The 20495-nt window shown below is 45.7% G+C and overlaps 8 protein-coding genes across 8 annotated transcripts; 6 read left to right on the top strand and 2 right to left on the bottom strand.

Moving 5' to 3' along the window:
• Positions 1–35: 35 nt before the first annotated feature.
• On the bottom strand, positions 36–1074 carry CCOS01_04902 (necrosis inducing protein; the record flags this gene model as incomplete). The annotated part of the gene is made up of 2 exons (XM_060453083.1): positions 36–771; positions 830–1074. The coding sequence occupies 2 exons, from the start codon at positions 1072–1074 to the stop codon at positions 36–38; spliced, it is 981 nt and encodes a 326-aa protein (XP_060317041.1).
• Positions 1075–1890: 816 nt separating this feature from the next.
• CCOS01_04901 (uncharacterized protein) lies at positions 1891–2642 on the top strand (the record flags this gene model as incomplete). The annotated part of the gene is made up of 3 exons (XM_060453082.1): positions 1891–1947; positions 2022–2051; positions 2106–2642. The coding sequence occupies 3 exons, from the start codon at positions 1891–1893 to the stop codon at positions 2640–2642; spliced, it is 624 nt and encodes a 207-aa protein (XP_060317040.1).
• A 1096-nt stretch (positions 2643–3738) lies between these two features.
• CCOS01_04900 (uncharacterized protein) lies at positions 3739–4192 on the top strand (the record flags this gene model as incomplete). Its single annotated transcript, XM_060453081.1, has 2 exons — positions 3739–4004; positions 4090–4192. 2 exons carry the CDS (start codon positions 3739–3741, stop codon positions 4190–4192), a joined length of 369 nt encoding a protein of 122 aa, XP_060317039.1.
• A 1409-nt stretch (positions 4193–5601) lies between these two features.
• CCOS01_04899 (uncharacterized protein) lies at positions 5602–6069 on the top strand (the record flags this gene model as incomplete). Its single annotated transcript, XM_060453080.1, has 2 exons — positions 5602–5667; positions 5728–6069. The coding sequence occupies 2 exons, from the start codon at positions 5602–5604 to the stop codon at positions 6067–6069; spliced, it is 408 nt and encodes a 135-aa protein (XP_060317038.1).
• A 209-nt stretch (positions 6070–6278) lies between these two features.
• CCOS01_04898 (asparagine synthase) lies at positions 6279–7643 on the bottom strand (the record flags this gene model as incomplete). Its single annotated transcript, XM_060453079.1, has 2 exons — positions 6279–7282; positions 7415–7643. The coding sequence occupies 2 exons, from the start codon at positions 7641–7643 to the stop codon at positions 6279–6281; spliced, it is 1233 nt and encodes a 410-aa protein (XP_060317037.1).
• Positions 7644–13355: 5712 nt separating this feature from the next.
• Positions 13356–14226, top strand: CCOS01_04897 (tannase and feruloyl esterase; the record flags this gene model as incomplete). The annotated part of the gene is made up of 2 exons (XM_060453078.1): positions 13356–13619; positions 13654–14226. The coding sequence occupies 2 exons, from the start codon at positions 13356–13358 to the stop codon at positions 14224–14226; spliced, it is 837 nt and encodes a 278-aa protein (XP_060317036.1).
• A 1040-nt stretch (positions 14227–15266) lies between these two features.
• On the top strand, positions 15267–16484 carry CCOS01_04896 (zinc-binding dehydrogenase; the record flags this gene model as incomplete). The annotated part of the gene is made up of 3 exons (XM_060453077.1): positions 15267–15440; positions 15524–16132; positions 16197–16484. The coding sequence occupies 3 exons, from the start codon at positions 15267–15269 to the stop codon at positions 16482–16484; spliced, it is 1071 nt and encodes a 356-aa protein (XP_060317035.1).
• An 821-nt stretch (positions 16485–17305) lies between these two features.
• CCOS01_04895 (subtilisin Carlsberg) lies at positions 17306–20367 on the top strand (the record flags this gene model as incomplete). Its single annotated transcript, XM_060453076.1, has 5 exons — positions 17306–18237; positions 18321–18797; positions 18854–19176; positions 19252–19678; positions 19737–20367. The coding sequence occupies 5 exons, from the start codon at positions 17306–17308 to the stop codon at positions 20365–20367; spliced, it is 2790 nt and encodes a 929-aa protein (XP_060317034.1).
• Positions 20368–20495: the final 128 nt, after the last annotated feature.

The raw sequence follows: 20495 nt of genomic DNA, 5'->3' as shown, positions 1-20495 counted from the left end.
TCAAGAATAAAATCCATTACCAGTATTTAGTAGTTTTACTGCCTTTTGTAGGGAGTAGGTGTGTAAGTGGGATCCGCCGGGAAGGAAGAGATAGGAATCTCTGGTCCATCTTCCACAGGGTCAGTGTTTGGGTCGCTTGACACGCCCGTGGAGGAAGCCTCCGGTGTTGAAGGCGTAGTGGGGGTCGCAATAATTCCGCAGTTCGTGTCAGGCTCGGCCGGAAGATTGGCGTAAAAGTCCGCGTTGTAAGCTGCGTCAAGAGAGGCTTGAATGTTGGCATCGGTGAATGGACAGCGGGCGTGTTCGTAACGGAAGGCATTGAACTGCGACATGGCCGCCGGCGACAGCTTACTCCAGCTGATCAGCGGCGGGCTGAGTCCGTACTGAGCATTGTTTGCCGAAGGGAAGACGTTGACCTGGCCGTCGTAACCCACGATGGCGTGAGTGTTGGTAGCGCCTGTTCCGCTGTCTCCAGAGGCAAAGATCGTCGACGTGGTAAGGCCTTTGTCGTATGTTTCTGTACCGGTAGAATAGCTGATGCCCGCAATATCGTAGTTGCCAGCAGCGGCGTTGCAGGTCTCGGTGTGTAGCCAGACCACTGTAGTGAGGTACCAATGCCTGTGGTTCTCGGTCTTGGTCTGGATCTTGGGAAGATACCACGAGTAGAGAACGGCCGGACGCCCATTCGAGGTTCCAACTCGGGAGTAGATTTGACCCTTGGCAGAGTCCCGACAATCACCTCCACTCTTGCCCGTAGGTTTGAGGCCGCGCCTGGAGAGAGGATCGATGAGAACAAAGCCAACGGAAGACAAGTCGAGAGGACACGTACCCGTGGAAGCCATCTTTATCCACAGCTGCATACGGGAAGCATCCGCTACCGTCGTTCAGCCAAGGCTTGAAACGAAGTTCGATGTCGCCTGGGGTGCCATCGGCCGTTTGCTGCTGAAAAGCCGCAATTTGGTCATGGTTCTTCCACTGATTATTCAAGGAAACGTCCTTCTCCCGTGGCGACAGGACTGCGCCAGCCGTCAGCGTGGCTAGTCCAAGCAAAGACGAGAAAAACGAGTGGCGCATAATTAGTGGCTATGATATTAACGAAAGACTAGAGCTGTATGATGTTGGTTCTTTCAAGTCTAGCCTGGGGGGAGAAAGCTAGATCATATAGCCTACTCAACCACCCCCAGCGACGGAGTTGTCGGTTCCTTGATCTTTGCAAACAAGAGAGCGATTTGACATCGGAGAAACCGAACACTGCTTGACAACAGTTGACTCGTTGAGCCTGCAACTGGGCCAGTTAATTAAACATGATAGTTCATATAAATAGAATTTACGGTTCACAACGCAGTTGGGACATGTTCGTCCCGTCTCTTCCATGCCAAGGATCTACAACATCGTGCCAAATATAGTGAACTGGCCTGACTCAGTGCATTCAATGTCCCACTTGCTGAGATCCACGACGACCCAAAGCGCTCTTTCTCTCGCAACCAAACGCAACTGGCAACTGACTGCAAGAGACTGTGGAAAGGGATCGGAATATTGAAGTCGAAGTGATAGCTCACATCAAGCGACTCAGCAAGGGAGTTCCGAGTTGACAACCCACCATTAGTCTATATGCATAAACAACTCAAGCTCTTCAATTTTCTGTGACCAAGACCTGCCCCACTATATTCTCCTATTCCTCAAGAAACAGGACTGATTAAGGTTTCGGTGTGCCCGACAACTCTTTGTGGCGATCAAGTTCAGAGAATGAGGATATATACCCTTTCATTGAACAAGTATCTCCAAGTGGTAGATATCAAGAAACCAGCTCTTCAATTCGACTCTCCATACAGCCTGCCATCGCGCAGCCAACACTCATTGGCTTAATTTGTATTACACTCGCTTATCAAAATGCTTTCAAGTAATTTCCCTGCCATTCTTCTGGCACTCGGCTCCATTGTGACCCTAGTATGTTGCCCCAGGACAAAAGATCTCCACTCTCAACCGGGCCATCATCTTACTAAAGTAATCCTGCGCGATAGATCTCTGGCCAACCTGTCCGACCATTCGCTGTAAGTGTTTCGGCAAGCCTTTGCTTCAGAACCAATTGACTAATTCCCATGCAGGGAAACCGTGCTTACGCCGTTGACGCCGAAGCTGATGAGACTGGCAACCGATGGGCTTTCTCTGTTTACGCGGACGGCTACACTGCTCGGGATGAGGAGGGCAACACCTCGCCTGTTGATACCTTGCTCGTTAACAAGGTGTCCAAGCGCTTGACTGTCATTAAGGCCATGAACGGATTCGACACCACCACGCCCCGCCTCAAGATGCGACAGGTTCTCAAGGAATGCTGGAAGATGACTGGCCTTCAGCCCTCAGAGCTGAAGGAGGTCTTGGGCTACCAGATTGAGAACGACGACATGAACAAAGCCCTGGGCGAGTGCCGTATCAAGATTGGCCTGAGACCTACTGCATCCTTCGAGATTTCCAGCAAGGAGACGAACGCGAACCGCAAATGGTGCTGGGAGAGGCTCGGAACAACTATCTTCTCTTCGGCAATCAGAGGTTCGATTGCGGACTTTTCTATCAACAAGCAGCTCATTCAGATCAAGGTGGACAATGGTGGAAAGTGGGATCACGTCTATTATGAGTTCTCGTGAATAAGCCAAGGTGTTTTCGAGGGGTTTGTTTACTCCTTCGGGACCTCGACGAAGGCGGTATCTCGAGTGTTAGCCTGCGGGTGTCCATGCACCCGTCGAGGGAAATAATCCAGCGTTAATAAATCTGCTGTTGGAAAACCATGCTCAGGTCACAAGTAGTTGCTTTGACTTTCACAAGCTCGACAAAGTTTGCTTGTCTGTCTGTGCAGGGAGCTAGGTTTTGCCCTACGATGTTGGCGCTGAGACCTATGCCAGCTCAAGGCTGACCCGCGGGGGGGAGGGGGGGTCGGAGCCATTTTGACAAGCCCATATACCTAGTATGTACGACTGAGTCCCTGATGAACCACTCAACCATAAGTGCATGTTGTCGGAATAATCATTATAACCTTTCCGCATGGCCGTACTAGTTTGGAGTAAAACGCAGGTCCAGAATTGGTCAATGTGCCGGTGGGATGGTTTTGTTTAGTGCGTCAAGCTGGGTAAATTTGCCGAATTAGACTTAGACTTTAGGTTTAAGGTCCACATCTGTTCGCATCGGATGGCGGGCCGCAAATGGTTTAGCCTCTGATTAACACAAGCCATTCTACACATCTTCAATAGAACCAGTTGATTCCTTTTGATGCTGACCTCACATGCTGCGAGCTCCTGATCGAATACAAACAATTATTGTCGCAAGATAATCTGATCGACTAACCAGACTTGGCATACCATTTCCAAACGCTAACTACCTAGCTTACTTAGCATGGGGAATATAGGAAGACCTTCGGGTGGGTGCTTTACTTGCAAGGAGAGAAAAGTCAAGGTACGTGGGGATGCAATGATTCAGTATGATTTTGGCATCCTTTGCCACATAGAAACAAGTGACTCATGTGACTTGTGCATTCAGTGCGATGAAGAGAAACCAACTTGCAAGAAATGCAGATTAAGCAAGCGAACTTGTAAGGGATACCGGGACACATGGCAGACTTTCCACCGAGAAGAAAACTTCCATGTTGCCCAGCTGGTTCATATCAGAGTCACGAAGAAGTTGAAGGAAAGGCAGCAGCGGGCTACGGAACCAACAATTCCCCGTCAAGTACAACCCGATCAAGGGACAATGATCCTGAACCACTTCTATCGCGACTATTCCGAAGACTCCGGCATTGCCTTTTTCAGCATGTTGCCGGCCATATCTTCCGCAACCCCTGCCGATTGCTTCCTCGACGCTTTGAAAGCCACAGCACTTGCCAGTTCCTCACGGCAGTTGACCCAATGCGGACTCATGGTGCAAGCCAGAAGCCACTATGGAAGGGCAATTATGGGCCTCAACGATGCCTTGAAGAACCCCACTGTGGGACAAGATGACTCTGTGATGGCCGCATTGTTCATCCTAGGTCTCTTCGAGGTAAGCCGTGTCCCTTTCTCGTCTATGACTCAACGAGATCATATCTGACATCTACGTAATTAGGCTATCGGTGCGCAGCCACAGAGCAGACTCGTGGATACCGAGGCCACTTGCCACCCACATTCTCGAGGCGCCCTGGCTCTTCTACAACATAGATCATCCTTGAAACTAGAGAGTGACTTGGACAGAGTAGTGTTGAAATTCTTCAGTCATGTCGCGGTAAGGAAAATTCGTCTATCTTCAGAAGCATGGACAACTCATCACTGACGACCCATGTCCCGAGAGGTAGTTGATGGAATACTTTATGAGCCCCCCAGGCTTTGCGCCACTTTGGATCACGCTGTCTAAATTCGGAACATCCTGGGCTAATGGACCAATTCTCGAACCCGTAATGAGTCGGGCTGTGGAATTCAAAGCATCAGCCGAAAGACTAATATCCCACCCGAGTAGCAGTTCGGGTCCGACTGTTGATGAACTCCTTGGACCGGGGCTCGAAATTATTGAGGACCTTGCGGACGCAGCTTCATCGCTTGACTCGACAAGCAATCTTGCATCAAAGAAAACGACTTTCAATGATCTCATTAATACAACTTCGCATCCAAACATCATCATAGCATCCTGTCTCTATTTGACAGTGAAATTGCAACTCACAGAGCTGATGCTCAGTATGATCATCACGGCCGAGGAACATTCAGAAGTCGGGGACGAGCTTCGTAGTCTCACAGAGCATGGAAGCGAAAACGTGAGGCAGATATGTGAGAAAATCTCTGCCATTTTCGTAGATGGTCATCCTGGAGTCGAGCAGTATCAAGGATGGCCGTTTAGGGCGTGGTGCATGCTTTGGCCCATGGCGGCAATCATGAACTCGTGCTTGGCAGGAGAAGAAACGAGGGGTTGGGTCAAGAGCAAACTTTGCCATGTCGGAAAATTGACGGGATTTGGACTGATGACAATTATTGCTAGCATGTGAGGTTGAAACATGTACTCGGCGCCACGCCAGACTACTGTCGTCGACGTTTATTGCTCGACAAGAAAGATATCATCTTCAGACAAAATCTCACCGAGAATCAATGAGTTGCGCAGTGCCTTATTTGCGGATTTTGCCTTGAACCCGAAATCCCGCAAATTCCGGACTGCGTACCTAACTTGAATGGGCTATAGCTAACATCGACAACTGCTAATACCATATCAATTGAACTAGGTCCTCCCACGGCACATATCTCCACGCTAGCTCTCCCCCACAATGAAGAACGATGTAGTTTGGTCCATCTCTGTGCCACAACCCAGTCTCGCAGTCAAACTTAATCAGGCCAATCACAGAACGCGATCGGATGCAAAGCCTGAAATAGACTAGCGGCATCCTGCCCAGTTCAGCATCTTGGTCAAGAAGCTGAGAAGCGAGAGGTTGGTGAGTTCGACTATAAGAGGGAGGGTAAGGTTGACCACATGCATCAATATAATAATTCAGCAACATTGTAGCATCAGTCTGATGCCATACTCTCATCGATAAATTACTCTCCGCTCCAATACTTCTGGTGTTCTTGATTGACTCAAAAAAATACCCTGCTCAGTACAATGGCCATCTCAAGTTGCCTCTGCCAGGCCCTGAAGATCGAAATTCCAGGTCGTCCAATGGCTGCCGTAAGTCTCCGTCTATCTCATATCCATAATTCAATTCCAAAATTCTGACAATTTCGACAGGCTTTGTGCCATTGCAGCGACTGTCGGAAGATCTCTGGTGGTGCCTTTGGCTTCAACTGGGTTGTCGCCCTCAAAGATGTCGAAATCACCGGAATTCCCAAGACATTCAGCACGACGGCCAACAGTGGCAACACTGTCACCAGCCATTTCTGCAACAACTGCGGTGTCACTCTCTGGAGAGACGGACCAGCTTCTGATGGATTGATGTATCTGAAGGCGGGAACACTGGATGACTTCAACGACCAGAAATTGGTCACACCGATGGCTGAAATTTTCGTGTCTAAGCGCTTGAGCTGGTTGGGACCTGTTCCAGGAGCCGCACAGAAGCTGGAGATGAAGTAATTCAAGACCTAGAGGTCTTGATTCATGTTTCGATCATTGCCGGAACATTCTATGGACAAAAACTATTCTCATCCGAGTCAGAAAGGTATCCAAACTTGGCCTAGGCATATTTACCAAATCATTTTGAATCGGGAAGGAATCAATTCTCAGCTGGGATGTGTTTCATCACTACAAGAGCCGCTCGGCGGTTCAAATGACACATCTTCACACTACTCTCGATGCAGTATCCTGAAGGCTTTGACATCTGCCTTCTCACCAGAGCCACGATCAAGCGCATCCTCTACGATCTTATAATCAACGAATCCAAGATTCTCTACTCTTTCTCTGGTCAGAGTATTCTGAAGCATGTCGTGAAGCGGTCCACCCCTAGACCACTTGATAGGGGCTGTGAATGGGTGCTTCTGCCGCTCATACAACTCTTTGAGAATGAATGGTTTAGCTGCCTCTCGGAGGATCCACTTCTCGGTCAAGGCTTGTGACGCGACGCCAATGCCTTCCCACCAAGGACCTTGATGTCGCTCAGGGGGTATCTTGTCGGGTGTGTAGGCCATCTTAAGACTGGGAGGTAAGTTGTTGACGTATCCTGTTAGCTTGTGGTCGAGGAATGGTGTTCTAGCCTCCACACTATGAGACATCTCTGTCAAGTCACCGAGACAACTTAGTAGAATATTCGGTAGAGGGCCCTTGCTGTATATGTACTGGGCTGTGTGGAGTGGATGCCACTTTCTCTGCATCTTTTGCAGTATCGACGGCTTGAAGGACTTCACTATGACTTCCTTGCAGTCGAGGTTGGCCCATCGCTTGTCCTCCCGTACCCATGGCGCGAACAAGTCAAGGTTGGGGTGCCATGCCAGGATACATGGGGGAAGAATGGTGTTATTGACCATTTGAATGCCCGGCGTTGCCTCCCAACCGTGCTCAAAAGCGCCGGCACGGGGGATGAGCATCTTGATATCCCGCTCAGTGGATCTTTGCATATGTTCTCTGAGCTGCGAGTCGGCTACTAACGGCGAGTCCGGCATGGAAAGGTCGGGCTCGCGAAGCAAATCTGGAGGGAAGAATGCGTATCCGGCAAAGTGTTCGTCGGCACCCTCCCCGGTTAACACAACTTTGACTCCGTTTGCATTCGGCAAGGTCGAGAGAGCAAACTTTCCGACGCAGTTTAAGTCGAAGTGGTGATGCTCGCAGTGATAAGTGCAGTCGGCAAAGTTCTCTGCCAACTTATTTTGTCAATCTGCTTCTTTAAAAAATCTGGACGCCAAGATGCTCTGCTGCTCGCTCGGCAATGTCTACAAACACACGATGAGAGACGTGACATTTACTTGAGCGACCACAACTTTCTTACCGCTTTCATCAAATCCAGATTCCTTGGGGAATTGAATTGTGAAACAGCTGATCCGGCTTGTCGCGTCTTTGCTGCCAATTTTGATGCCCTCATCTCGTACCAAGTGAGTTACTATCCCGGCAACCAGAGACGAGTCGATACCACCCGAAAGGTAAATGCCAATCGGAACATCAGCTCTCAAGCGGAGGCGAATTGATTCTGTCAGCTCGTCTCGCAGACCCTGGACCATCTCGTCAACGCTCCGGGTTTCTCCCTCCGTCTAAAAAGTTGTTAGCTGAATATCCTTCAGAGGATCGGAGGCGCCAATCACTTTATCTTTATAATCAGCATCCCAGTACTGGTGTATCTGCATCACGTCGTCTCTCGATATCTCCATCCAGTGCCCCGGGGGCACTTTCTTGACTCCCTTGAATAATGATCTTCCGTCTTGCATCCATCCACCATCCACGATCGCACCGACATCCCACTACGGCTTCCATCCCAAAGGTCGGAAAGCTTTTGCTTCTGGGGCAACCAAAAGCCTGGTACCACCATCAGTCTGCCGCACAACAGTCCACAGCAATGGCTTGATGCCGAATCGATCTCTCGCCAAGATGACTTTTCCCGCCGTCTCGTCGTAAAGCACGAAAGCGAATTCTCCTCGGAGATGCTCTAGAAACCGAGGTGCGCCGAAAGCCTTGTATAACGCAAGAATCACTTCACTGTCACTGTGTCCCTTGAATACGTAGCCTTTTGCTCTGCAGTCTTGATTTGATCCGATGCGATAGTAGGAAAAATAAAGGCTCGCGAGTGTCATCTCACAATTTCAGTAATCATTCCATCTAGGTAGCTTACGAAGTGACGAAAACGGATGCTTTTGGTATGCCTTGAGATTGACGGATATCCGGGGTGAGGCCAATGTTCGTCGGGGCGCCTTATTCGGCATGTCCCACTCGGTACCAGCCGAAAAGGGAATTCCCGGACCCGTCCCCTCGGGGCACTACTTACTTTTGCAGCGACAGCCACCTTTACCTGGCGGCACCTCTTGGTGAACTCGGACCTCCTAGAGCACTGATTAGAGCCACAAGACTTGGATCCTGCAGCGCAACATTCACCTGAGAATTGAAGACGAATATCGTAGAAAGGCTAGGAAGTGAGGTAGCAGGTACCCGATCTATTAGAGCCTTTGCTCAGTGTAGGGTACGATGTGCGGCAAATAGACAAAAGACATCTTGATGGCAGCCCGACAAGAGTGGAAGTCCTTTGTAAACGGCTATGTTCACTAGTTACAGCCCACGACGAGTGAAACGATTAGTTTACGACGCAATCACATTGACTGGACTCTCTAATGGTGATACAGAGTATGCGTTTCGATGCCTAGAATCGAGACGAAAGTTTTGTGCTTCGCCTCAAGGAGTTGATAATTCCTGCAACAAAGCCTAACATTGAGCCTCATGGCATTCTCTATACTTCGATGCTCGAATACGAGAGCAGTAGAAAGCCTTGCCCATCTCCTTTCTAAGTCATAAGTTTCGGACTCTTCGAAGAACCCGATGCCGGTGCGGCTTGGGGCCTGAGCACCTCAGTCGTCTGATGGGCCTTCATGTTATACCCAAATCTGCCCTATCCCTGTATCTCTTCTCCGAGTTCCTTGTGCTAATACAGGGAGGAGGTAGTAAGGGTGATTACGCAAAAGAGTGATGTGACGGTCGATACTCGGACCAACTGATGGAGGGTAATGTTTTCTCCTCACGACATTCGCAAGACCGAACTAACCACACAATGGCCACATTATGCAGTCTGACCGCAAGGTCAAATTTTCCAACCCGTTTGCTCTATGTGGTTGGTGTGTTCGCGTAAAACATTGCTAGGGTCAGAAGCACCGGACGAACTAAGTTTCCGTTGATTGAAGCTGCAAGACCTTTATCTAATGGAAGAACCACTCAGAAATCATGAGGCTCTCAATCTCATCCACTAGTATTGTGTGCTAGCCTTTTGATCAATCAAATCAAGGAGGCATTGCTCCGCTCCGTGAAATGGTATTCAGCATCGTCTCCATCCACAGCTGGATTTGTGAATTTCTGGTTACAACCATACTTGCTCAATGGGCAGACCCTGGCCTCACTCAGGTTGCTTTAGGCGCAAACAACGCATGCGAAGCTGGCAGTGTACGACCTCCTGAGCTTGACGGCATTCATATCATTTCACTTACTGCGGCTAAATAACTGAACTACACGTACAATCCTCATCCAAGATTTCGATTTGGCCGGGCGATTTATGGCCTAAACTTTTGCAACATCACAGTCATCTACACCCATCCAGGCTGGAACGATGAGATTCAGGCTACAACTTTTGTTCCGATGGAAAATTGGAACGGGAGATTTTAGGGAAACGGAGGCGGCGGATGGGTCACGGGGGGCAGTAAACTTGACGACGCGTCGGGTGATGGTATGTCTTGGGCTTTCACCAGTCCCGGAAACATCAATTGGCCACTTTTCCTCGACTTCTCTCATGTCGCCTTACACGACATGGCCATGATTGGAAAAGCCTTGACGGAGGCTTTTTACAGCACCCCTCCAAAGTACTCGTACTTTTATGGCGGCTCAACCGGCAGAAGATAGGCTTACATGCTAGCCCAGCGCTATCCAAACGATTTTGACGGGATTCTGGGCTTCTGTCCTGCCATAAACTGGGACAAGTTCTAATGGTCTCCTCTGTGGGCAGCGCTTATACCCAAATAAATAAATCAAATATAAGGTTTATATTTAATTATTTGGCTAATTTCTCGCGCTATATTTAATTATTTAACTTATTTAATAAATAATTAATTAATTTAACTAATTTCTTAATTGGGAATTAAATAAAGCTATTATAAAAGTCCTTATAATATTAACTTATAAACTTTATTTTAATTAGCTTTTTTATTTATAAAATTAACCTCTTATTTCTATAATACTATTATAAAGTTAGTTTTTAAGATATTAAACCTTTTTTAATATAAAAGATTTTATTAATAATCGTTATAAAGTTAAAGTTAATTTTATAAAACTAAATATTTTTTTATAATTTATTATTATTATAAAGATTATAAAAATATTAAGTATAAGCTTACTTAATATTAAATAAGTTAGTTAATAATTAATTTATTATTAAATTAAGTTAAGGACTAGCTAAGGGATAATTTATAAATAATATTAATTAAGCTTAAGTACGTAATTAATTATTACTTTTATTATTTAAAATATTAATTATTATTAGTATTATAAGTTTTTTATAATACTTTTTAGAATTATAAAAGTAATAAAAGTAGTTTATAACTATTATAATAAAAGAGGAGGACTTAAATAATAAAGAAGAAAAGGACTTATTATTTTATTTATATACTATTTTTATTAGTAATTATAGAGTCCCTTTTTTATATTAAATAATTAATAGCTCTACTTAAGTATATTCTACCTCTCTTTTAACTATTTTAATCCTTATTTAGGGTAAAAAATAATTATTATAATATAGAGCGGAGAGTTATTTAACTTAATATAATACTTATTAAGAACTTATTAAGTATTAATAACTAATAATTAAAAATATTTTTATAAATTAAAATTATTATTAAAAAGTAGTTTTACTCGCTCCCTAAGTATATACTTAAACTAAATATAACGAGGGATATTACTTAAAGTTAAAAATTAAAAAAGAGGTTAGGATATAAATTAATAACGAGCTAATTACTAACGAGGTAGTATTGTTTATATTAATTATAATTATAATATTACGATTTAAAAAACTATAAAATCTATTTTTTTTTTAAAAGGTTTATTATATAACTTTTTTTATTTTTTAAGACGGTTAATAAGGTACTTAAGACTTACTATTACTTTTTATAAATAACTATAATTATTTTTTTTATTTTAGCCTTAGTATCTTATTATTTAAAAATAAAATAGTTTAAATACCGCCTTTAGCTCGGTTAGTAATTACTAATCATTATTATTAAAAACGTCCTTAATAGGGATCCGTTATTTTAGATCTTTATAAGCTTAATTAGTTATTAAAAAAATATAAATCTACTTTTTTTTTATAAAAAGCGCTATATTATAAAGTATATCGAATTTTATTTTATATTATTATTAAATATTAGTATAAGCTTTTATAACGACTCCTCGAAAAAAGTAAATATATCGTTTTCGTTAGTTTTATTATTAACTTCGAAAAAGGCTTTATATTATTAAAATAATAAATAAATAAATTTAATAACGTTCTAAAGTTTATTAATAAGGCCCCTTATATATTAAAAGTTAAGATCTTTTTAAAATTACTTAGTATTAATTAATATATTTAATTCTTATTTAAATACTTCTTTATTATTATTAAATAAAAAGGCTTTACTAACGAGGTTAAGAATATAATTATAGTATTTAATCCTCTAATTAAGAATATCTTTTTAAGTATAAGTATAAAATAATATAGGATATAAATAACTGAGGTAAATATTATTATTTAAAGTATTATTATAAATAACTACTCCGACTTAGTTACTTAATTTTTAATTATTTATTACTAATTTTATAATCTAAGTAATATTAGCCCTATTATAAGTATTATACTATTATTATAAAATAATAAGGTATTATATTTATTACTTAGTATAGTTTAAAAAGTAAATAAAAATAGTAATAATAGTATTTTACGTTAGCGAGGTTTATAAATTAAATAATAAGTAGACTTTTATTATTAACCTCCGGATTTTTACCTTAATTATATTTTTTTTTTAATAAAAATCCTACTTAGCTCCTTTTTTATATTTTTATATAATAATAAAAGTTTATTAGTAATATTATAATCTAATTAATAAAAGAGGGCCCAGAGGTAAGGATTTTAAAAAGTTATAAATAAGCTATTATTATTAATAATATACCTAATTATTAATTCTTTAATTCTCGTTACTTAGCCCTTTATAATAATACTAAAAATAAGTTTCTATCTCTTTAGTATAAAGTTATATTTTAAGAATTTTAATAAATATAGTAACTTATTAGAACTTAGATTTATTACTTAGTATTTTAACTTTAAATAAGTTATTATTAAGCTCGTAATTATTATTTTAAAATAAATAATAATACTTATTTTATTATAATGATAATAAAACTAAAAAACTTTATTTTAATTATTTTTATTATAGATTTTTTAAATAAAGACCCTCTTTAAATAAATTTATAACTTTTTTAGCTTTATACCTTTTTATAATATTAAATTATTATTAATAAAAGTCCTCTTTTTTTAGATTATTTTTAAAAAAGCGAGGAGGTTATTATAATTATTAAAGTTAATTAATAATACGAAACTAGCGTTAATTAGGGTCTATAATTATAGAGTAATCCGAAGTAGTTATTATATATTAAAAATTATATAACTTATTACTAATTAATTAATTATAATATAATAAATTGATTAATATATAATTTAATTAATTCTAATAATAATTATAATAATTATAAAAAGTTAAAAGTAGTAGTACGTAATTTCGTTAGTTTTATTAATATTAAAAAAAGGGGGTATTATAAGTTTTTTAAATTCCTAAATATAATAAGATACTAAATCTAACGCTCTATATTACTTAAGCTTTTTTTTTTATAATAATTATTAATAATCTATTTAATTAAGTAATATAATACCGAACTTATAGTTATAAATAAAGAGTTATAAGTTCGAATCCCGCTATAAGTATTTATATTCTTAATTATATACTTTTATAAAGTATAGTTAAGAATATTAATTTTTAATTAGCCCGGCCCCGGATTTTTTTTTTCTAAGTAATCTTATATTTAATTAAATATATTAAATATAGGGCCTTATAATATTTAATTATTTAACTTACTAAAATTCCTATATTTAACTGTTTATTTAACTTATTTGTTTAATTGATTTGAATGGGTATGTGCGCTGTCTGTGGGCTCACAGAGTCATGGATGAGAAGGGCGTCTACCCTCGACCTTGCGAGTTCGAAGCCATCACTGCTGCGGCTATGAAAGCATGCGACGGGCTTGACGGCGTCGAGGATGAGATCATTTCTATGCCCTCTCGGTGCTTCTTTGATGCTAGTACTCTCGTCGGCCATGCTTCTGACTGCGGAGGGAAAGACGCGTTGTTCACTCCCGAAGCAGCAGAGGCGGCAAATGCTGCTTGGAATGGGCCGCGAAGCTTGACCGGCGAGTTTCAATTTTCAATGGTATGGATATGGGAGAGATGCGAAAATGTGGCAGTTTGGTGCTCTCCATACGTCGTGTGATGGCGAAGGAGAGAAATGCGCGCCGGTCAGGTTGTCCATCGCCGAGGCGTACGCACGATACTTTGTCGCCAAGAACGCCGACCTTGACCTTCAAGCCCTTGGTCACAGTCAGTGGGATGATCTTTTCGTCGCGTCACGGAACGAGTACGAATCAATCACCGGCACTTCCGATCCCGACCTGAGCAGGTTCCGCAAGGCTGGAGGGAAGCTACTCAGCTGGCATGGGATGGCGGACCAGATTATCCCAGTCAACGGTACTGTCAATTACACGGACAAAGTCCTCAAGAAGGATCCCAAAGCCCACGACTACTTTCGCATGTTTCTCGCTCCGGGCGCTGATCATAGTATCTCAAATGGCCTTGCTCCGCGTAACACGCTGTCGGCGCTGGTTGAATGGGTTGAGAAGGGAATTGCACCGGTCACGTTGCGGGTTGAGGGGCTCAACGCTTACGGCAAGCCTATGACGAGAGACATCTGCATGTACCCGCAAGTTCAGCATTACGTTGGTGGCGACCCAGCATGGCCATCATCATTTGCTTGCGTTTGACAGTGGATCAAGCATTCGACCAAAGGTCAATTGTCCGTGGCTGCCAAGGGCACAAGAGCATCAATCTCTCTGTTGCAAAACGATTGGGGTGAGGAGTACTTCAGCGGGAGATGGCCGAAGCGATCAGACTGTTTTCGCAGATGGAGGCTAAGCAGACTTTGATGAGAGGATGGGAGCAAATCTACATGCGGCTTGCCCGTCAAGATTTGTTGCGGCTCGATACTTACTAACTTTTACTTCATAAAAATCGACATTGGGACCAACGATCTAGGTATGAGGTTCCACCACGACGGCCTTTCGCACCGCTAGATTGTTACGCGGCGTCAATGTGAATATGGTTCCTTGAGGAAAAACAACAAGGCATTGATGCCGGTAACTCTTAAGGCGAGGAATTATCAAGTTAGAATGAAGTTTCACGAAACTATAATACCGCGATATTGACACCGCAGGATATGGCAGACGTTCAAAGCAGTATTCAGCTTCCAAAGCGATGTTCGGAGTCAAAGACTGAGCCAAGTCAATCTCGGGGAATTGTGGCCTCTTTGAATGTAGTGGGGTAAATTACCCCACTCCGAGTTCACGCCGATGACCCCGCGTCCCGCGACCCTTCTGCCGCATTTCTATCTTATCGGAAGACGCGCCCCCATCTGCAGTCTGCTGACGGAGGCGCAGACGTGTGAGTGAGGTGGGAGCAAAGTGGACCAGGCTTTGACGGAATTGCGGCCGATACAAGCTAATTTTCAGATAAAGAATGTTTATTTGGCATCACGCACACTATCAGTGCCACTTCCGAGTTCCCACTAACTCCGTTTATACTCCGGTAGTTGGGAAACTTTTGGATTTCGTCATGTTCTCCGCCCGAAACACCTCGGCAAAACGGATGGCGTTGCCGCTAATCTATCTACTGACAAACACATCTTGCCCGGCATTTCTTTGAAAGAAATCTGATTTAGATATAAAGGCTTCCCGGGGACCTAGTGTTGTTCACTGTATCTCTTCACGTTGGACGCTGAACAGTATCGCCGCACGTTGTTTTCAAGATGGCTACCGACTACAAATTCGAGGGATGGGTGGCGGATGACCCCTCTTCGGTGGACGGCAAGATGGTCTGGCGAGAGTACGAGCCGAAAGTCTGGGAGGAAACGGACGTTGATATCAAAATTACTCACTCGGGCATTTGCGGCTCCGACATTCACACTCTGCGTGCTGGCTGGGTATGTCGCACACTCATGCGGCGTCCGTTATTCTGCATGTTCTCCGAGTCTCAATTGGCTAGCGTGCTGACTGTGACGTTTAGGGTGCCACCAGATTTCCTGCCGTCGTCGGCCATGAGATTGTGGGTGTAGCCGTCCGTGTCGGATCTCAGGCAGAAGGCGGTATCAAAGTTGGCGACATCGTCGGCGTAGGCGCACAATCCGACTCGTGCCTTTCGCGCGACGGGCCCTGCGATGCGTGCGAAGTTGGAGAGGAGAACTACTGCACCAAGCGCGTCAATACCTATAACAGCTTGCATCGCAACGGCAGTCAGACACAGGGGGGATATGCGCTGTATCATCGCTGTCCGAGTTACTTCGTGATCAAGATCCCCAAGGGAATTGCTCCCGAGCAAGCTGCTCCCATGCTCTGTGGCGGTGTCACAGTTTTCTCACCCTTGAAGCGCTACAACGTCGGGCCCGGCAAGAGAGTCGGTGTCATTGGCGTCGGTGGCCTCGGCCATTGCGCGGTCTTGTTCGCGAAGGCTCTCGGCGCAGACAAGGTGGTGGCTATCTCGAGAAGGTCTGATAAGAAGCAGGATGCTACGCAGCTTGGTGCAACCGATTTCATCGCCACGGCTGAGGACGAGGACTGGGCCACGAAGAATGCCCGCACCCTCGACGTGATCATTTCGACGGTCGCGTCTCCTAAGGTACGTGGACGACCCTCCCTCCGTGAACAATCTGGTCCTTGGGTAGAAGCTCACACAATGATAGATGCCTCTGGCCCAGTACCTTGGCCTTCTATCACGCGGAGGCACATTTGTTCAAGTTGGTGCTCCCGAGGAGCCGGTGCCACTGAGTGCTTTTGCCCTGATTAGAACCCGAGTGCATTTGACTGGATCAGTCATTGGAAGTCCTGGGGAAATCCGAGAAATGTTTGACCTTGTGGCCGCGAAGGGAGTCAAGGTCTGGGTTGAGACACGCCCAATGAACGAGGCCAACCAGGCAGTTTTGGACATGGTCGACGGTAAACCCAGGTATCGATATGTTCTGACAAACTAAGACCACATTAGACACCATAAATAACATGACCCATCCTTTCATTGACTTGGAGGCTTCGTGCCCTTCTACTAAGAAGTAGAGCTCCCCTTTAGGCTCAGATCACCTGGTTTTTTGATGCCTGCGGTGGATGGAACTTCCGCAACGAAAAGCGATCAGGAATTGGCCCTCAACCCGAACACTCGTCCTGCCTCAGTAGGTGTAGCGTGTTCTCGGTAAACGCTCAAGGGCGGATACTACTCTATTTAAGCAGCATGGATACGGGTAGCATGGGTCAACAGCCTTGGTTTTCGCTGGAAACCTCCATCGCAATTTACTTCAGGGCCCACACCGAAAGCTCACTGTCAGTCCGGAGGACTCGAGACCATACTGATTCGTTGCCATTGTCATCGCATTGAGCAATTCGACACACGTCGACAACGAGGTCCAACTCAAGCGCCCACTGGCATACAACTCGGTTATGACGATGTATTTTCTTCACAACTTACGGCGCAGTGAAGACATCTCTCTCTTGAGTCGAATGCTACCCGTTGTGGAGCAGAACCCCTGTACGGCCGGGGATCTGCGGTTGACATCACGACAGAATCTCGTATTTGCCGTTCTTCATCTCCAATCTCGTGTCATTTTTTCTCGCAAAGCAACAAACTCCCCATGAATAACATGAGAAAGCGGGGACGCGATCGCGGGCCGCCCGTGACCAGTTTCTGGGGTTCAACGCCACCATCTTCTTATATGGACGACATGTTCGCGCGACGGAATGCGGCTCTCTCTCAGCTTCTCATCCATCGGCCTACTTTTAGTGAGCGGGTGATCAATCAGACAAAATGAGGGTCTCACACGCACTAGTCTCGGCCCTCCTGGGTTCGAATCTTGCCGTCGCCAACCCGATCCATCCTCGCATCTATACGAAGCCTCCGCCAGCAAAGCTCCCAAGAGCCGAAACAAGCGAGAGCAACAACGTCAACCCGAGCGAGCTTATTCCTGGCGCCTACATTGTCGAATTCGCAGACGATAATGATTCACCCGAAACCTTCTTCAACTCTCTCAAGGCGGATGGCCTCGACGTCGAATCTCGCATGGACCTGAGCAACCGTTTGTTCAAAGGCGTTTCTTTTCAGGTCAAGAATGTTGGCGAGGCCCACCATGATAGCGCACTCCTCCGTCGCAAGATCGAATCTTCACCGCGCATCAGAAGTCTCTGGCCTGTCCGTACGATCCAGCTTGCAAAGCCCGAGGACCACGGCGCACCACCCAGCGGTGCGATCACTAAGGCCAACGCGAGGCGTCAGGAAGCGGCATTCGGAAACTCAACGAAGGACACCTTCTCGCCTCACGTCATGACTCAGGTCGACAAGCTGCGTGAGCAGGGTATCACCGGCAAGGGAGTTCGCATCGCCATCATCGATAGTGGCGTGGACTACACCCACCCTGCCCTTGGCGGATGCTTCGGCCCCGGGTGTCTGGTGGAGGCCGGCTGGGATTTCACGGGAGACGACTTTCTGCCCAACGTGAGACCGCTTCAGCCCGATGCGGATCCAATGGACAACTGCGCCGGACACGGTACTCATGTTGCTGGTATCATTGCTGCTCAGCTCGAAGGCAACGAGTATGGCTTCACGGGTGCCGCTCCTGGCGTCAAGCTGGCAGCATACCGAGCGTGGGGATGCGCCTCCACATCGACGAACGAAGTGTTGCTTGCCGCGTTCAGCCGCGCCTTTGAGGAGGGGGCTGATATCATCTCTTGTTCTGACGGAGAGTTCGTGCACCTTATTTACTTTAGGCGAAGCGTTCATGCTTTGGTTCATGCTTTGGTTCATGCTTTGCTAATCTCTTTGATAGTCCTTCTGGCTGGGCGGAGGATGCTTGGGGTGTCCTTGCTGCCCGCATCGTCGACGCCGGTGTTCCAGTCGTCATCTCCGAAGGTAACGATGGCGGCAGCGGCCTGTTCTACGCTTCAACCCCGGCTACTGGCCGCGGCGTCGCGGGAAGTGGTGCCGTGACGAACTCCAAGTTCCCTACTATACTCAACGAAGGCACTTTCTCCGTGGACTCTAACTCAACATCGGGTGCCAAATCTGACTTTGCCTACTTGCCTGGTGTTCCGGAGCTCGTGGGAGACCTCTCGCTTCAACTCTGGAGCCCCGGCGAGAATAATGCCTGCAGTGAACTGCCTGATGACACTCCCGACCTCAGCAACAAGATCGTCCTGCTTCTGTTCCCCGATTCTCGCGCTACGGGATGCTACCCCATTGACCAGGGTAACAAGATCGTCGCCAAAGGTGGACGCTATATCCTTTTCTACACTAATGATAACACGTGAGTCCTCCCCTTATCGTTTTCAATGTTCCACGACGTCTAATATTGCCTACAAGGACTATGCGGGACGAACAATATGTCTACTCTCAGGGGATCCAAGGTGTAGCTTCCATCCCCCCTTATCAGTCTGACCAGTGGCTCTCTCTGTTGCAGCAGGGTCGCACCGTCACTATCTCTATCCCTAGCGCAAACAATACCAGGACTCGTCTTGAGGAACTTGAGAACAACTCCAGCGGATCTTACATGGGGTCTTTCTCAAGCTGGGGCCCAACTTGGGAGTTGGAAGCCAGCCCGCAATTCGCCGCTCCTGGAGCCAACATCCTGTCTACCTTTCCCGTTGCCCTTGGTGGCTACCGTGTTATGACGGGCACTAGCATGTGTGAGTAACATTCTTTAACGTTTCTTAGGCTTTGAGGGTGAAGTAGCTTCGCAAAGTAGACTGACATATTCTCAGCTTGCCCTCTGAACGCCGCTATCTACGCTCTTCTCGCTGAAGCCCACGGAACGAAGGACCCCAAGCGTCTCAGATCCATCGTGTCGTCTACTTCAAAGCCTCTGGCCTGGTATGATGGAACTGCAGCGCATACCGATCTCATTGCCCCTGTCCCGCAACAAGGTGCTGGAATCATTCAGGCGTTTGACGCAGCTCGTAGCAACGTTGAGCTCAGCGTTGACAGCATCTCCTTCAACGACACCGACTACTTCACGGGCAACGAGACCTTTACCATCGACAACCATGGATCTGCCGACGTTGTATTTGAAGTCAGCCATCGCAAGGCCGTCACCATGTACACCTTCGTGGAGACCACGGATCGCTTGAGGGCTGCCTCATTCCCTAACCCCACCATCGAGGAGTGGGCTGAGCTTCAGTTCAGTTCTGAGTAAGTCACTCACAGTATTTAAGGTTATTCAAATGCTTTAGACTGACAACTTGGACAGGAAGATCACAGTGCCCGCTGGAGGATCCGCAGAACTCACCGTCACCTGCATTCCCCCATCTAACGTAAATGCTACGCGTCTACCAGTCTACAGCGGCTACATCGCCCTCACCAGTACCACCGATGCCCCTTCCCTGAGTCTGCCCTACCTCGGAGTCGTCGGTAGTATGCATGGTGTTCCCGTCATCACACCGGCGCAAGCATATCTCGCCAACTATTATAGCCAAGCTCCGGCCAACACGACCTACACGGTCAAGCGCCCTGACCCAGCCAACCCACCTCTGACCGACCGCGGGGACCAATCTGCGATCCCCAATGTCATTATCTCGCCAACAGTTGGCACCGCCTCTATCCAGGTCGAAGTCTTGCGCGTCAGCGGAGGCAAGGAGGAAAACCTAGGAAGCTTGGCTGGCTGGCCTCTCCCATACGCCCCTCGCACCGAAACACGCGCTTTCTTCAATGGGCTGCTGGCTGATAATACTGTTCTTGAGCCTGGTGTTTACGCCATGAAGGTTAGGGCGCTGCGGATCTTTGGGGATAGGACGAATGAGGGAGACTGGGATGTCGTCAAGACAGTGCCATTCGTGTTGAAGTATGAGACATCTGGAAACGGAACTACGACCTCGACGTAATGTCCGGAGACTGTATTCTGTATAACATCTTCATAATTATCTCCACATTCAAGGGTTTAACGAAGATGAAAATAAGTCAATTCCACACCCACCAATATCGATGGCTCATACGACAAGGCGTCAGATGG

The sequence above is a fragment of the Colletotrichum costaricense genome (genome assembly GCF_030867565.1).
Source record: "Colletotrichum costaricense strain IMI 309622 chromosome Unknown Scaffold_4.1, whole genome shotgun sequence".
NCBI classification, from domain to species: Eukaryota; Fungi; Ascomycota; class Sordariomycetes; order Glomerellales; family Glomerellaceae; genus Colletotrichum; species Colletotrichum costaricense.
Note: the sequence above shows the minus strand (reverse complement) of the source record. Positions and strands in the feature narration are given on the sequence as shown.